The 18886-nt window shown below is 38.7% G+C and overlaps 1 protein-coding gene across 1 annotated transcript in view; it reads left to right on the top strand.

Moving 5' to 3' along the window:
• SLC26A8 (solute carrier family 26 member 8) overlaps positions 1-18886 on the top strand; it is a 38623-nt gene that overhangs the window by 4510 nt on the left and 15227 nt on the right. Inside the window, exons 4-13 of the mRNA XM_072999537.2 lie at positions 1664-1839; positions 4435-4599; positions 6072-6221; positions 10056-10138; positions 11398-11545; positions 12721-12834; positions 14138-14215; positions 14873-14968; positions 15759-15865; positions 16535-16604. Coding sequence (XP_072855638.2) covers positions 1664-1839; positions 4435-4599; positions 6072-6221; positions 10056-10138; positions 11398-11545; positions 12721-12834; positions 14138-14215; positions 14873-14968; positions 15759-15865; positions 16535-16604 — 1187 coding nt within the window. The remainder of the gene's footprint in view (positions 1-1663; positions 1840-4434; positions 4600-6071; positions 6222-10055; positions 10139-11397; positions 11546-12720; positions 12835-14137; positions 14216-14872; positions 14969-15758; positions 15866-16534; positions 16605-18886) is intronic.

Here is an 18886-nt window from a genome sequence, read left to right as displayed (position 1 = left end):
CCCATGCTGAGAGGGGAGTAGCTAGCCCCTCCCTTCTCTATTGCAAAGTGACAGGTCTACAGGAGAGAGGTTCCTGCTCACATGAGGAGCTTAGGAAATGACTGAGTAGGACTTCTGAATTCAAATGAATCAAGTAGTATTTATTACATACTTGGTGCAGTGTGGTAGATGTTTGTGGGTCCATGCTGACTGCTCTCCCACTCTCTGAGTTCTTTCAGTGTGTTGAGGAGATGCAACTTTATATTCTTGCCTTGAGGTAAGCATACAGAGGAGTCTAGAGAAAAGTAAGTGGTTAGTTGCCTCCACCTGAAGTCCGGGAGGGGCTTTGTCTTAAAATTAACTGCCTAGCACACAAGATAGAGTTATACTGGACTTTTATAAGGAACCTCTTTCTACCTTCTGTTTGAATCTACACATGGAGAAATAGTGCCAGCTCTAGGTTTGGGGATTTCTGTACAAGATGGACACTTCCTCCTTACTGCTGTCACCACTGCCTATGTGCTTGCCCTTTCCTTTGGGTCCAATTGACAGAGCAACTTAAACAAAGAAAGCAAAATGAGCAGAGGTTATTGCTCCTTCTCTTTTATTCTATCATTTTCCAGTTGCTTAAAGAGATAAATGAATAAGCAGCAAACCACCGAAGGGAATGAAAGGGGGCTTGAGGCTTGGTGTTGATCTACGTGCTGGATGAAGCCCCCTGAAACCATACCTGTAAAGGAAACAGAGTTCTGAATGCTGGCTAAGCAGTTGAGAAGACAAGAGCCTTCTGCCATCTGCACAAATTTCACTGTATTTATAATTTTACTGTATATTATAGTGATGCACACAATGTCCACTGATTATGCTAACATAGCACTACACCACTCTGCCCTCTTCCCCTAGAAAAATTGCAGCAGGTCACCATGCTGCTCTGTCAACAATCAAAGCCATAACTAGCAATTATGGTACCTAGATCTTTGGTAACCTACTGGTTAGGTTTGGCTTATGGGAGATTGGTATACATAAGGAAAGGATGGAGGAATGGGGAGAAATGTCTGAGTGCACAATGGTGATGCTGGTTGTATACTGAACCTCTCTGTTTTCTGTATTTTTTTGGCTGGAGAAGAGCAGTTGTAAGTAGTATATGCAGGTGAGGTCATAGTCTTCCAGCAGCAAATTCCAATGGGTATATTGATACTGTACTCTTTGAGCAGCAAATTTGTGTGCCCTCTAAAATGGGTACCTTAAGTCAGATCCTCAGTTGTCCTGCTCTAGTTAGGAATCCATTGAGAGGCCATGGTATCCACACACAGCAAGTGCACATTGATTGTTTATAGCCTCTGTGACACATTTTGGAATGTATTTCATACCTTGAAAACCTTGGCAGAAAGGTGGGATAGAAAATAAATGTAAGTAAAGTTGTAGTTTATGTAGATACTTCACAGGAAGAAAAAATTGACATGATAATAATGCTAGGAAAAGCTGAAAGCAGTAGGAAAATTGGAAGGATTGAATAAATAAAGGAAGCCATGGCCATCAGTTTCATAGACGTTATTGGGACTATTGAGTATGTCATTAATAAGAGGTCATTAGTTCATGTTAGTACATAAGTATGACAATCATATAGCTGGAATTGGTATTGGCTTTGGCTTTAGTCTTTGTTTTCTTCTTTTTTCGGTAACAGGATCTTTCAGCATTTTGAATGCAATGGTGGCAAACTTTCACAGCAACCTTAATTTCAATGTCAGATTGTCCAGTAATGCCAGTCTGGCCAATTTTTCTGATGAAACTTTTATGAAAAATTATATGGAGGCATTAACTCACACTGCTTCTACAACATTTTTGGTTGGCATGATTCAGGTAGGAAGCCCATTTGGGCATTACACCTTATGATTTCACATTTAAAGAACACAGAATTGAACCAGAGATGCCGGCTAGATCATTTCCTGTGGAAAATTATCTGAAATAGCCTTTCCATCTCCTGGAGAATTTTTTTCCATTTCTTAAAATTATTTTGTAGCATGAATGAGTGACATTATATACCAGGAAACTAGGTATTTTCAAACTGTAACTTCTCTGAGATGACTATAATCTCTTTCCTCTTGCTTCATTTATGTTAGTAGTTCTCAATCTTTGACCCTCCAGATATTTTTGGACATCCCCTCCAAAATCCCTGACTGTTGACCATGCTGGCTTCTGTAAGTTTAAGTCCAAAACACCTGGAGGGTCAAAAGCTGAGAACCACTGATCTACACATTTCATCAGATGAAAAGAAGAGGTACACAAATAGGTTGGATCAGTGCCCTGTTGTGACTGATACTCTTGACAATGACCTACAAGTGGGAGCACCTCATTCTCATCTTCCACTAAAGATGGGAAAGCTAAGGACAAACCAATAAATATGAACTCTTCCTTGCAATGACATATGGATGAAACATGACAATGAGGTATATTTTTAGGCTAGATATATGTTTTATGTGAAGCTTTGACAGTGCTATATGTAGTATACAGTAATATCATTTTTCAGTGACTTGGGTCCCCCATAATTGACATTTTAGCAATGTAAAGGGAGTGAATGTTATTGAACTATCATGTTTTATAATATTTAGAGATTAATAAAAATAATTCCCGAGGAAAGCTTATATTTGCAGATAAAACTTAGACCACATTCACTGTCGTTTACTGATATTTATTCTCCTAATCAAATATTTCCATTCAAACATCATTGGCTGCTGGAAATATCTTTTGAGATATTTATACAGCATGTAAAATTAATGTGTGGCATTTGTGGAGTGAGATGAAAAGCTTTAGTAAGGGCCTGTTCAGAAAGGGGAATTTGGAATTGTCTAGTTTGCACTTAAAAGGTTTTTATCTTCAGTGCCATCTATTTTATTTCTCACTTGCGTGATCTTTTAGTTCACAGTGGAGATGTTTATTCTCCTATGAGAAGGGTCCACACATGTTTTTGGATCACTGGTTTACTCATGAGTAAAGTTTACCCAGTTTACTTGTGAGCAAGGTTTACCTGGTTTACTCACAAGTAAAGAGGCAGCAGCCACAACAGCCAAGGACAGCAGCGGTATTGAAGAGAAAATTTTGAAGTGTAGATTGGGGAGATGGAAGGCAGGTAACCGCGGTTTCCATGCCTTTTTGTCTCAGCCAGGGCTCTGCTGGGGCTGTTCTGCCTTGTAAGGGTCATAGCCCTTGGAGTCGACATAGTCCTCTTCCCCACCTTTTCTTGTGGCCTTTATTCAGCAGACCACAGTGACTTTCCTATTCCTGCCCCCCCTCCCGCTAAATAAAGTAAGTGGCATGTCAAAATAGTAATCTGCCAACTTTGCATAGTATTGGAATTGTCCAGCTAATCAGTTAGGGAAATATTTTTTAAAAGAAGATTTCCTCCCTTTTAATGTCAGAACTCCCCTTGTACGTCACAGGATTGTCACATCAGATAATGCCGCCCACATTTGGGTGCAAAATTACACAGACTACACAATGGGATAGTTAAGAGAATGCTAAATCAAAGCAAAAAAAAAAAAAACCTGGAAGCCCCAGCACGATGCCAGAAACGATCAGGACAGCTCTCAAAGGGGCAGGATGGATGAATCTAAGTGTGGATGCAGTAATTTGGTTTGAACCAAACCATACCAAAAGCAATCCAAACACCAGTCTATATACCTGTCTGGACAGCCCCCAAGCCTCTTGTGAATTTAAACAATGCAAATATGCCTGAAAAAGGTTCCAGAAAATTTTCCAGTTAATTTTTTTTCTTAAAGTTAAGGTCATCAATTTGAAGTAATCAATCAGATCTTTGGCTGCAAATCTAGTGAACAATAATTTTGGGATGTGGTGCAAGAGGGACTCTCTAGTACTCAGATCCTATAGATCTGTGCCCCTAATGTACATGCTATTTGGTAATTATTCAGTTAATTTGTTGGTTGCAGGAAAACATTAAGTACTACAGTATATATACATACACACAGGTTTCTTTAATGGGAAAGAAACAGCTGGTGTTGGTTTTCTTAGATAACTTTGACTAATTTGTTAACAAAAAAAAGAAAAAAGGCAAAACATTGTTGCACTTGAAAGGCTAACAGATTTTTAAATTTTTATTTTATTTAGTTATTTATTTATTTGGTAGCATGAACTTTCATTCTGAAAATACTTCAATATTTTGTCCCCCCGCCCCCACTTTTCTTTTGCAAGCATACTTAGACAGCTTACTGGCTGATTTGACTGAACAATTTGGAGACTCACAAAGGAGGACTCTGCCTTTCCTTTCAGAATGTATAGCATGGATTCCAGAAAGGAAGCCTATCTTTTTCAAACTACAGTATAGCCAAGGAATATGGCAGCCCTCTCTAAGTAGGGGTGATCTTATAGGAAGCTGTTGTTTATGACTTGGCCTTAAAGCTTCTGTTTTCTTATTTTGACTCCCTCATGTTTTCCTTTTAGATCCTTTTAGGCGTTTTTGGATTAGGATTCGTCACAATGTATATATCGGAAAGTCTCATGAATGCTTACCTCACGGCAGCAGCACTGCATGTTATGATATCCCAGTTTTCCTTCATCTTTGGAATAGTAATTGACTTTCATTCAGGCCCGTTGGCATTTTTTTATGTAAGTAAATTTTGCCCTTATTCAAAGCTACTGCTATTGCTTGGGAGGGGAAGCAAAGGTCAGCATAAAAATTTGTGTAGCAAAGTTTGTAACATGGAGGTTAAAAGCATCTTAAATTATCTTATTGTAAATTAGTGTAGTCCTGTACATCAAATGCATTGTCTTGCTTATCTGCTGTATTGTTCCTCATGGAAGGATTCTGCCAAATTAATTAGATCCACTGTAACTTCTGAGTGGTAGGATGCTGAGGATTGGGAAAGTACCATTAATGTTCCAAAATGTGTTCAGTTATACATTTTACACATCTCCAACAAGAATAACTCCAAGTATCACCCTGTTATTGGGGAGTGCTTCCACTTGGAGTGTGGGATATGGATGCAGAATGGGAATCCTGACTTTTTGCCTCCCCATAACAGCTTACAGATACATACTCATTAGACTGTGCACAGTGTATTGTACCTATGTGTGTAAAAACTGAACAGACATGTAGACACACATACATGATTGCTGAATATTTTTTAACTGAACTGCATGCACTAAGGATGCATACAGTGTCTGTTCATGCATACCATATTTGGTATGTGCAGCTATGGGTGGAACCATAAATAGAGTTTCATATGCATTCCCTCTGTTTAGAAAGTTATATAGAGTTTTTGTCAGAATTCATCATGTTTAATGCAAGCTAAACTGAGTCAAGGTGGAGTACACTATTGTTTACATCAAATGATTGATGATACAATCCTATCTTCCACTTACATTGTCTAGGAACCCAATCTCTTTGCATTTTCAGAGCAGCATATTGAAGTTACGGTATGTCATCAAATGGAGGTCACTGCATAAAAATAAGTCTCAATCAGCAGAAACCTGGTGGAACAGCAGCAGGTTATGATAGGGAAAGGTTTGATTTGGGATGTGGTAGAGACCAGTGTGGCTCGAATCCTATGTTCCCAAAGAGGTTACTCAGAAATTACTTCTAGTATAAAGTTACACAACACATATCAGAAGTGGACGCATAAATAGTAAAATTGGTGAGAATCTCAATGTTTCTTTTTCCTTTGTCTTTCTCCCAGACACATTGTAGGACAGGATTTTGACAAACAGTCTCACTCATACCCATGGATTGATTTGGAATTATATGTAGCAACTTGATCCCTTTTCTTAAAAGTTGAGAAATTGTTCAATATATTCCAGATATAGTTCCAAATCTACAAAGTCTGTCAAACTCCCATTGATACAACTGGAATGTGACAAGATTTCAGATCGTACACCTGAGTCATCTGTTGCAGTCTTCCAACCAGTTCCTTCCATTAACCTTCAGACCAATATTTTTCAATAAATGAGACTTTTTTCCTCAATTGATTATTGAAGCAAACATTCTAGTGCTTGGGGTACAAGAACATGGTGCTATAATGAGTTATTCCTTTAAAAAATAAACTGTTTCTGAAAAATTTTGTTGACATTTTCTTTTTCAGAACTTGGTATATTACTGCATGGGTCTCCCAAAAGCCAATTCTACCAGCATATTGCTGTTCCTGCTTTCTTTACTAATGCTGAGGGTCAGTAGATGTATTAAGATAACTTACAAACATTATCCTGTTGAGTTTCCTATGGAACTTATTTTGGTAGGTATTTTTTTTACTCTGAATGTAACTTTTTCTATGAGATACTAGTCCCCCTCTGTTCAGCACTGGTTGAGCCTTGTCTAGAGTACTGTGTCCAATTCTGGACACTGTACTTTAAGAAGGATGTCAACAAACTGGAACAAATTCAGAGGATGGTGACAAGAATGATCAGGAGACTGGAAACCAAGCCCTTTGAGGAAAGACTGAAAGAAATAGGCATATTTAGCTTTGAGAAAAGAATGCTGTGGGGAGATATGATAGCACTTTTCAATACTTGAAAGGTACTCATACAGAGGAGGGGCAGGATCTGTTCTCATCATCCCAGAGTGCAGTACATGTAATAATGGTCACATCAGGAAGCCAGATTCACAATGAATATCAGGAAAAACCTCTTAACTGTGAGAATAGGACGACAATGGAACCAATTACCTTGGGAGGTCGTTAGCGTTCGAACTGGAGACATTCAAGAGAAAATTGGACCACCATCTGTCAGATCTGCTTTGATTTGAATTCCTGCATTGATCAGGGGGTTAGACTCAATGGCCTTATAGGCCCCTTCTAACTTAGTTATTCTATGATTCAATTATTTATTCAGTTCTCCTCTCTGTTGTCATCGTACATACTAAGAGTCATCATACATCATACAGAGTAGACTCTGTTCTCTGAGTGCCATTCCTTCCATGGCCATTCATGCACAAAAGGCAGACGTAGGCTTTTGAGAACAGAGAAATTTACTTGGAATTAAATAAACAAATAGAAAGAAAATGCTGGGAAGATGGGAAGAAAATGACAAAATAACCTACTGGGGAATGAGCGTGCTCAATGGGCATTGGAATACTGACTGATTGTATGATAGGAATACAAATAAAATTAATACAAATAAAAAGGAATACAAATACAAATAAAACAATAATAATAGGAAGAGGAATGGAATGGAAAATTGGGTGTGTCTGGGAATTGACTGGCAAGATCATTCTATACTACAGTATTGTTGTAGGTCTCATTTGGATATGTTAACTGTGATCGCAAGTCTCTTAGTACTAGTCGTTATCCAGCCCAAAGTGTACCACCCACATGCAAGAGGAAAATGCCAGCAAAATTTGAGGAATCACAAGTCTGCAATATAAAAAGTAATTGGGGAAGTTAAGGAGGGGTCACAAAATCAGCTTAACATGGATCAAGTAGGACTGAGCATGGTCTGTAGATCTGGAATGCTGACAATTTTCTCAAAAAGAATGTGGACATTTAAAAATAATGATTTTAGTAACATACTTTTCAGGCACTTCTGACAAATAGGGCATGCTGTGATATAGAAGTGGATCACATTTTAAAGCATTTGCAGTTTGCTGTTCATTTTTAAAAGTTGAAATAGTATTTTCTTTAGTTAATTAATTTTAAATGTATTTTACCTTTATTTATGGCCTATTCCCAATCAAAGATGTGTGTGTGTACATATACCTTGAATATTTTAATAAACATGGCACTCTGAGAATTGCTTTTCTTTTGACCTTACTTGAAAACAATCTGGCTTCACCACTGCACTATCCAAGGTGCTGAATTGTCTAGGACTAACTACGTTAGTTGAACTACAGTGGTGCCCCGCATAGCGAGGTTAATCCGTTCCGGATTAACCTTCGCTATGAGGAAGCATTGCTAAATGGAACGGAAAAACCCATTGGAATGCATTAAACTTCGTTTGTGGCCAAAACTCACCGTTGAGCGAAGTTCCTCCATAGAACCGCCATTTTTGCGCCCTCGGTAAGCTAGGGCAGGGCGCGAAAATGCTGCACGTGGCCATTTTGGGCGTCCGGTGGCCATTTTGGAACCGCCGATCAGCTGTTGAAAAAAATCGCAATGCGAAAATCGGTAAGCGAAACACTTACCGACAGTCGGAATGCGATGTTTTGCCACTTAAAACATCGCAATGCGATCGCATTAGCGATCCCAAAAAATGGATCGCTATGTGAATTCGTCGTTAAACAGTGCGCTCGTTATGCGAGGCACCACTGTATTTAAAATCTTAAAATATGATGCTGTTAAGGTGCTACATTCAATATGCCAGCAAGTTTGGAAAACTCAACAGTGGTCAGAGGATTGGAAAAGATCAGTCTACATCCCAGTCCCAAAGAAAGGCAGTGCCAAAGAATGCTCCAACTACCGTACAATTGCACTCATTTCACACGCTAACAAGGGTATGCTCAAAATCCTACATGGTAGGCTTCAGCAGTGTGTGGACCGAGAACTCCCAGAAGTCCAAGCTGGATTCCGAAGGGGCAGAGGAACTAGAGACCAAATTGCTAACATGCGCTGGATTATGGAGAAAGCCAGAGAGTTCCAGAAAAACATCTACTTCTGCTTCATTGACTATGCAAAAGCCTTTGACTATGTGGACCATAGCAAATTATGGCAAGTCCTTAAAGAAATCTGAGTGCATGACCACCTTGTCTATCTCCTGAGAAACCTATACGTGGGACAGGAAGCAACAGTTAGAACTGGATATGGAACAACTGATTGGTTCAAAATTGGGAAAGGAGTACGACAATGCTGTATATTGTCCCCCGGCTTATTTAACTTATATGCAGAATACATCATACGGAAGGCTGGACTGGTGGAATCGCAAGCCGGAATTAAGATTGCTGGAAGAAATATTAACAACCTCCGATATGCAGATGATACCACTCTGATGGCAGAAAGTGAGGAGGAATTAAAGAACCTTGTAATGAGGGTGAAAGAGGAGAGTGCAAAAAGCGGCCTGAAACTCAACATCAAAAAAACTAAGATCATGGCCACTGGTCCCATCACCTCCTGGGAAATAGAAGGGGAAGATATGGAGGCAGTGACAGATTTTACTTACTTGGGCTCCATGGTCACTACACATGGAGACAGCAGCCACGAAATTAAAAGATGCCTGCTTCTTGGGAGGAAAACAATGACAAACCTTGACAGCATCTTAAAAAGCAGAGACATCACCTTGCCAACAAAAGTCCGCATAGTCAAAGCTATGGTTTTCCCTGTAGTGATGTATGGAAGTGAGAGCTGGACCATAAAGAAAGCTGACCACCGAAGAATTGATGCCTTTGAATTGTTGTGCTGGAGGAGACTCTTGAGAGTCCCCTGGACTGCAAGGAGAACAAACCTATCAATTCTAAAGGAAATCAACCCTGAGTGCTCACTGGAAGGACAGATCCTGAAGCTGAGGCTCCAATCCTTTGGCCATCTCATGAGAAGAGAAGACTCCTTGGAAAAGACCTTGATGTTAGGAAAGTGTGATGGCAAGAGGAGAAGGGGACAACAAAGGATGAGATGGCTGGACAGTATCTGCGCAGCAACCAGCATGAAATTGACACAACTACGGGAGGCAGTGGAAGACAGGAGGGCCTGGTGTGCTCTGCTGCATGGGGTCACGAAGAGTCAGACATGACTAAACGACTAAACAACAAAATAATTGTAATGTTAGTCACATGATTAATATTAAGTAGTGTGCTTTAAACATTAAATTTGGGGCAGTTATCTTCAGGAGCATAGAATATGAGAAAGGGGAGTATTTCAGCTTTCCCCTCCCAGCTTCAACTTCCTACTCCCTGCAGCAATTAGTGTTAGGAAAATGCCAACAGGTGTGTTCTGTGGTAGTGTGTAGCTGAAGATTACATGAGTGGATCCGCTCTGTCTCCTGAAACCTCTTTCTATATGACTCTGTCTTGCTTACCATTGTGCCTTCTTAACATTAAATGTTATAGCCTTCTTCCCCATGATCTCAGATGCTGACCAGGAATTAATAATCATTGCCTCAAATAGTGTATAGTCTCATGAATAATGGCCTGTTGTCTTTTGCAGATTATTGTATTTACCATACTTTCAACCCAAACACGACTGTATGCTGAATCTAGTAAAGGAGTATTTACAATGGCCCCCCACAGGTTGGTAACTCACAGCCCATGCTGACTTCCATCCATTAGCATGGTGTTCACATGCAAGTCACTAGCACTCACTAAACTGAGCACAATTTGTCTCATTAGAATTATTACACAGCATTTCTTCATCAACTGCTCCCTGAGGTAACCATGCACACTTAATGAATTTAATAGCAGCGGTCACATATCAGTGGAAATGGATTTGTTCCTTTAGAGCCAGTAGTGCATATAAACCACAAGTAGTCATGACATCCTATAATTACTATGATGTTTCTGCAGAAAAGCATTCTCAACAGAACATGGCAACAGTAGCATGCTCTGTCAATTGGTTTCCATTTCAGATTCTGTTTGTCTGCCCTTCTCTCTCTCTCTCATTTAAAGTATTTTTATACCCTGCCTTTCAGTAAATGCTTCTAATATAACTAATAGCAATCCATTAAAATTAATTATATGAGGTCTAACAGCTCATTCTCACTGTAGTATCTGACTGTTGATCCTGCATTTATGCTGAAACAGAAAATGTTAACCCTGTAAATAAGCAGACCAGTGTGGTGTAGTGGATTGAGTGATGCGAGTAGGACTCTGGCAAACGGTTCAAATCCCCACTTAGCTATGAAAACTCACTGGGGGAATGGAACTGAGAAAACCATTCCTTGCATTTCTCACTTACAGTGGTGCCTTGCTAGACGATCGCTTGGCATAACGATGAATTTGCTTTACGATGAGGTTTTTTGAGCGATCTTGCGCTTCGTATAACGATGTTTCCTATGGGCGATTTTCGCTTTACAATGTTAGGGACCTTGCCTCGCAAGACGGTTACATTTTAGGTCCCTATTTTTCACTTTACGATGTTTTTGGCAGCTTGGTCTTGCTTCGCTAGATGGGTCTTTTAATGGTCGGTGTTTCATTAGACAGCTGTATTCACTTGGAAAACATGTTTTGCTTAACGATGTTTCCTATGGCGATTTTTGCATAACGATGACAATCCGTTCCCATTGGAACGGATTATAAGGTTTTCAATGCATTTCAATGGGAAAACGTGTTTTGCAAGATGATATTTTTGCTTAACAGTGATTTTCGCAGAACGAATTAACATTGTCTTGCGAGGCACCACTGTACTTTGAAAACACTATTAAGGTTGTTCTAAGTTGGTTCCAACTTGATTGCACAAAACACACACACAGGTCATTACCATAAATGAGGTTCTCAAGAATGCTTTTCGTACAATGCGTACAAAAAAATTCAAACTACTTATTTTATTTCAGCTTTCTGCATCCTACATTACCTGATTTTTCAAGATGGAGTAAGATTGCATTACATGCTTCATCCTTGGCCATAGTGAGCTATTTTCTTCTTATTTTTGTGGGAAAGAAGTATGCGGATATTCATAACTATCACATCAGACACACCCAGGTACGAGTTAAACATCAAACACCAGACATATTGAAAAAATTGTAGAGCTCTGGGACATTAAAGCAAATAAGATCAAGTGGAATTTCCTATGATTATGGATGACTATAGACAGGATGTGGTGGTGCTGCGGGTTAAACTGCAGAAGCCTCTATGCTGCAAGGTCAGAAGACCAGCAGTCGTAAGAGTGAATCCACGCAATGGAGTTTGCTCCCGTCGCTTGTCCCAGCTCCTGCCAACCTAGCAGTTTGAAAGCATGCAAATGCAAGTAGATAAATAGGGACCACCACAGTGGGAAGGTAATGGTGTTCCGTGTCTAGTCACACTGGCCACGTGACCACATAAACTTCCATTAACCTTCAAATGCTGGCTCTACAGCTTGGAAACAGGGATGAGCACCGCCTCCTAGAGTCAGACACAACTGGACAAAATTGTCAAGGGGAACCTTTACCTTTACCTATAGACAGGATGCAAATATTTGACCTTTATTTATCTCCAACAATGCTGAGATATATGCTGGAATATAATATTATTTAAAAGCAAAAACAAAAAACAAACAAAACCCAAAACCATTAAACATTACAAAAACGTGGACAGATAGTTTTCAGATGTTGCTATATCTGAAAAACTATCAAAAGTGATAAATATGAACGGTTCTAAAATGGGATGTCACAATTAAAAAGGACTTTTCTTTATTACAATAAAGTAACTGTGCAATTCAGGATAACTCATATTAGGATTCAATGTTTCATTAGAAGGAACAGATATTTCTATGGAAATCTAGGCCTAATTTTAAAAAAAATCAATAGACCCATTGAATTCATGGCATTTATACAAGTATTTATTTATTATTTGGCTATTGGTTCAATTGATGTACTCTAGTTATCAGATTTAGGCCCACGTTCTTCATCGCAGGAGGATGAGATTCTGTGATAAAAGTTTCTTCCCAACCATTTCAAGATAAGAGTCATGTTTATAGAGTTTTCTAGAACTTTCACGAGGAGAGAATATTTTTTTCAGATCTTGTCTTGCCTTCACTGATGTAATTGGACTCCCCTCAAGGCTCTCTTCTTGCATTCCCTTGTTTAGATTAGCATAGTTGAGAAAAGATATAATTCTTCAAAAGTATTTTTATCACAACCATCTGAGTGAGATTAATTTTGATTTATCACATATAGGATTTAATGGCAGTTGGGCTGTGCAACATCTTCAGTTCATTTTTTAAGAGTTTTGTTGTTAGCTGTGCTCTTTCTACAACTGTTATTCAGGAAAAGATGGGTGGAAAAACTCAGGTGAGTTGGCTGATCTTAAAGCCATTTACTGTTTCAAATTTTCATTCACATTTTATTTATTAGGGGCCATCTGAAATACACTCAACGCATTTTTGTCGATTCAGTATCTAAAACAATGCATAGATTGTTTTTTTAGTTAAACAAACAGACTAACAAATACTGTGTTTCCCCAAAAATAAGACAGGGCCTTATATTAATTTTTGCTCCAAAAACACATTAGGGCTTATTTTCAGCAGATTTCTTTTCATGTACAACAATCTACATTTATTTAAATACAGTCATGTTATCTTGTTGTTACTGCACAATGCTGCACAATGGTGGGTGGTGGGGTTTCACTAAATTGGGGCTTATTTTTGGGGTAGGGCTTATATTACGAGCATCCTGAAAAATCATACTAGGGCTTTTTTCAGGTTGGGTCTTATTTTCGGGGAAACAGGGTGAATACATTTGACTCATTGTTTGCACAGTATTTGATTGGTTGTTTGAACAGAAAAAGAGAGCATGTCTTGATAATCATGGGAGAATGGTAGGCAAAATTCAAAAATACAGCAGAACCTTACGTTGTTAGGGAAATGGGCCTAGGAGTCAGAAATGAAGCAGGGAACAGACTCATAGAATTCTGTGAAGTCAACAATTTGTTAATTGTAAATACCTGCTTCAGACAACTAAGCAGATGGTTGTATGCATGGTAGCTTGTCGTCCGGCCAGAGTCTTAATACACCACTGCCATATGAGTTCCCATGCACCACCTGGATCACAGGCCAGCAATGGCATTCATTCAGATATCTTTGGGCAAGATTGTTTGGAGCAGTGGTTCCAAACCTTGGGTCCCCAGATGTTCTTGGACTCAAACTCCCAGAAGCTTTAATCACTAGCTGTTCTGGCCAGGATTTCTGGGAGCTAAAGTTCAAGAACATTTGGGGGCCCAGGGTTTGGAACCACTGCTTTAGAACTTTACACGTAATAATCAGCACATTGAACTGACCTAGAAAGAAACTGCTTATCACTATGAAAGTGCTACATTATACTTTCATTGCATAAAACAGCTGTTGTAGATCTAAAGCTATCCTTATCAAATTAATAAAATACCTCGTTATGTGATACAAAATAATGCTTCAGTAGAATGTTGTGACTGACAAAATATGAATTTATATGGACTGGTGGATAACTCAGTGGTTTCAGTCTTTGGCTGCAGAGTCAGATGTTCATTGGGAGTCCAACACAGAAGCAGAACAAAACAATATCTATCAGTTCCAAAATAACTTTAAGATGCATTTGTTTACATTTATATTCTTATTATTAGCTTGCAGCCCTGATTGGAGTTTCCTTAATGCTTGGAGCCGTGCTAAAATTAGGATACTACTTCCAGTCCCTTCCTAATGTAAGTTAATATCTTAAATAGAATCTCTTAAATTGATGCCATTTATGAAATATCTTTGAGGTACTGTATATCTGTTTAGAAGATAACTCTCTGCAAAGATTGGGCATCTTCTCTTTTTTTAACATTGGCATACTCAGTCTGGTTTGCATCAGCTAATATGTCGCCCAGTCACCATCTTTAGGAATGAATGAGCCTATCCCTACAGCAAACTAAAAGAGGGCTAAATGCCTGTACTGTATAGCTTGTCTCTAAATTCACACGGAACCTGGAAGTCTGAGAGGGGCAGCACATAATACCATTATCCTTGCTAATAAAAAAAGTCCTTGGCCTTGCAAGCCTATTTTCCATTACTGCATGTGGGGAGAAAAAACAACTCAAATATTCCTTGAATCTATATATGAGCTGTACAATCAGGCACTCAGTGTGGACTGTCTTGGCACAACTCTCTAGGAACTTCAGCAGTCATAATTTTATGTTATATCAAGTGCAACAGGATTCCAGCATTACATACAAATTTCTTGGCAAAAAAAGTTTGTTCCTAGTGGTGTATTTTAAGGGCTCAGTCTAACAGGCTATCTAACAGCATTGTGTGGGTGTTGTGCATAACATTATCTAGTACCGGCAAAGTAATTATTATTATTATTCTAATTTCCACAGGCTGTTTTGGCAGCTGTTGTACTGGTCAACATGTTCCCATTTCTTGAGAAATTTATGGATATCCCTTTCTTGTGGAGGCAAGATAAATACGATTTTGTAAGTGTCACATAATCTACATGAAGTTGGAAAGAGAAATGATACATCACCACAAGAACAGTGCTAGACTAAACCACTGTAGAACCACCAAAATCTGTCTTGTACTAGACAAAGGAAATAGATTCAGTAACAAGAGAGAGAACCATTGCCTGATGATCTCCCATCTCTCTCTCTCTCTCTTTTAAAAGAAAATAGCGGCTGAAACTAGGCCCATTGTAATTAGGACCATGTTGATGGTGAAGGGAGAATAACATCTTGTTCCTACACACTTTTTCCTGATGAAAATGACTAATTTAGGCACATTCTATAGGCGTAGGCAAATGTTTCATAATGGAACAAGGAACAACTTCCCAACCTGGAAAAAGTAGCTTAAAGGCTTCCTCCAAACCAGAATATAAAGCTGGTATCAAATTTTGGTTTCATTTGTAAGTTTTCAGTTTGTTTTTAAACCATGGATTCTGAGTTTGGATGGCTTGGAAACTGATTTTTAAAACTCTGGGACAGTTTTTCTGAAGTTAGGTATACAATTAAAGGAAGGTGACCAAGGAACATGTGAGTACTGTACACATTGTTTGTTCCCACATTATTGAAACATTTATTACACCAGGATTGTTATATCTCAACTGAACCAATATGAACAGTTGCACACAGAATTTATAATTACTGAAAATATCTAGGTATGGGGATCCCATCCTGAAATTAGGATGTGAATTCTATACAGATTTTTAGAGTTCTTTGTCTTCTTTCCATTAAGTAGCAAATATTATAACTATTTCATCATTTATTACAGGGAATTTGGATCGTGACCTTTCTGGCGGTACTCTGTCTCGGTCTGGATATTGGCTTAGGAATTGCTATGGGATTTGCATTTTTTGTAATAAGTGTCAGGTCACAGAGGTACTGTCTTCTATTGACTGTTATATTATTGGGCTGCACCTAAAAGTCTGCAAAGAAAGGAAAATATGTTGTTACAGGAGTACATTAGAACAGAGCTAAGAAATATTGTTCACATGGGACAGGAGCCCTGCTAAATAGAATGTGGTAGTTTAAAATGTTGGACTGGTTCTGACATTCTTGGTCTTGTGATGCAAATATTGTAAAAAATAAAATACATATGTAATATATTGTGTAACATCTTGGCTGTTTTAGCTCATGTGTGCCCTCACTCAAAGCATACAACCAGTTCTAAAATTGAACTTTACCAGCCATAACATGCCACATGCCACCACAGGATGGCTTTTCAATATGGCAGTGAGATTGCCTCCCCTTACTTGATTGAAACCTCTTTTTCTATTAGTGGAGGAAAAAATAAAAGCAGGACCTTGCTTGCCACTTTTTGTATTGATTCTCCAGGACAGTTGTATGTAACTATTCTACTATTTGAAGCCATTATTCACAACCAGATAGTTGTGTGTTCATCATGATTTCTTTACTTTTCTGTAAATGGATTATTATTCCAGGATAGGTTCTCTCAAGAAAAAATAGCCCAGATAGCCTGAAAATTATGATGTGATTGGCTGTACAGTAGCTAAGATGAAGGAAGATCTGATTTATATCTTGTTTCAGAATGAAGATTTTGACTTTGGGTCAGATTCCGAACACCAATATTTATCGTAGTTTTTCTGATTTCAGTGAGGTAAGTGGTGGTACGGGATGGAGTAACTGCTATTTGCTATGGCCAGTCCCTGTCAGTAGCACACCAATAGCTGACACATCCACTGCAATTAATTCCAGGAATGATTTTTTCCAAAGGCTATTATTGTGAATAATTACCACAACTGTGACTGGCAATGAAGAGCTATCCTTGAAAAAACAGTTGCTGACATCCTGATAAATACACTACATGGTTGCTGTTCTGACAGTAGATAATTAACAGCTACAGTACATACTGCTTGATTTCACCTTGATAGCCTGACATCAGCAATGAAAGCGGTGGTATGAAATGCAAGCTGTTATTACTTGCATTTTATTCCTGCATGCCCTACATCATTTATAAGGTTGAATTTATCTCATACAAGTTGGCTGAATACTTCATTGGCTTGAAGCACCTGCCTGCATTGCATGGGGTCAGGAGTTCAATTCCCCATTGCTCATCCCAGGAAAAATAACAGCACAGTCTTGGGCAAGTTGCCACCAAAAGGAAGGAATGGCAAACCACTTCTGAGTGCTGCATAACAAGAAAACCTTGAGAAGGGTTGGCATAAACTGGAATTGTCTTAATGGCACATAATTATTAGTTTTAGATAATGCTAATATTTTTAGATAATGCTAAGGGACCAATTGCTCTTCTTATTTTTATTAGTTAAAAATTAAAAATACAACAAAGAAAGACAAATCCCAGGACTATAACAATGAAAGCTATAATTAAAACTTATATAACTAACAACATAACAACATACATCAATGTAAACAATACAATATAACACGATGTGTTCTCCCTGCCATCAGGACCATTTGGAAATATAATCAATTTTCTTCCCCGTACAGAGTCCCCTACCCTTTCCAAAACTGCATTAATTCTTGTACTGGTAATCAGCCTTTCCCCTGTACTAATATGTAATCAATGAATTATCCCCAGATATCTATAAAATTATTCCTATTTAACAAATCATTCTTAATGACAAGATTACACATCAACTTGTCATTAATGGTCAAGTTTCAATTTCCTTTATACCATTCATTTAATTGAAAACCACATTTTGCTTTCCAATGCCTTGTTATTATTAATTTTGCCGCTGTCAATAGGTTTGATATTAATTAAAATGAAGTACTACTGTACTTCATTTCCATTGGTTTTTATCAAATATTGATAAAAATTCTATTTTAGGACATGGCTCTACATTTAAATTAATTATTTATTTTAGATGAAATAGAATGTAAACTTTCAAATTTTATTTTTGTTTGTTTGTTTGTTTGTTTGTTTGTTTGTTTGTTTGTTTGTTTGTTTGTTTGTTTGTTTGTTTGTTTGTTTGTTTGTTTGTTTGTTTGGGGAGTGTATTTGAGGAGACTGAAACCAGCCCTCATGCAAACTACTGATTTCAGAAGAGAAGTTACATCCCTCTGTGGGTTTGGTTCTCATCCTCAGTTCGTACCCAGGTTTTCCATCAAAATATGAGATATGTTCATGCTTCAAAACCAAACCTTTATTCACATGGGGGGGGGGTCTGTTCCACCACAACTTCCACAGGTTCATCCTCTTCAAAACAAGGTTGCATCTTAAGATTATAATCAAAGTGAACAGGTAACAATTTTACAAACGGTCTTCTCATAACTTCTATGGTGGGTGAGCTTCCACTGCAGGCGTTGATACATAGAGTTGTGTTGTGGGTCTTACATTTTCTTGCCTGGCTTCCATTGCCACTCTGCTCCACGATCTCTCCTCACGTCTCCTGTCTCTATCACTCCCCACACTATTTCTTCCTCTTGGCCTTCTGTTCTCTGCCATGGAGATTTAACATCCCACTCTGCTGATACCCTCTTTGGGCTCTCCTTTACCTTGCTTTCCTTTTTCTTCCCTATTTCCCTCCAATAAACAGGCTGTCCCCAAGTCTTGTTCATGCTTCTTACTTGATTTCCAGTTGAAGGGAATGTCACTCCTTTCCCTCTCCACAGACCTGTCATATCCCTCAACTCTTTGCCCTTCCCCATCTCTCCCGCCTTCCTCCTTTCTCTCCCTTCAGAACCCTTCTTCTCTCCCCCCCCCCATTTTTCTCTTCTCCCATCAGGTTGATTCTCCTCTTGTCCTCTCCTTCCATCGTTTCCCAGAGGGTTGTGTCTAATTCCTTTCCCTCTCTTCTTAGCACTGCTGAATCATGTCAATATGAGGATGATTTCCCTCTCACTCCAAGTGGCTTAGCCCTGACAGGGGGGACAGGATCAAGAGGTCATTCTTCTGTGCTGGTAGCTCAGTCATTTACA

Source organism: Pogona vitticeps, chromosome 4 (genome assembly GCF_051106095.1).
Source record: "Pogona vitticeps strain Pit_001003342236 chromosome 4, PviZW2.1, whole genome shotgun sequence".
Classification (NCBI taxonomy): Eukaryota; Metazoa; Chordata; class Lepidosauria; order Squamata; family Agamidae; genus Pogona; species Pogona vitticeps.
This window is presented reverse-complemented; position numbering and strand designations above follow the sequence as displayed.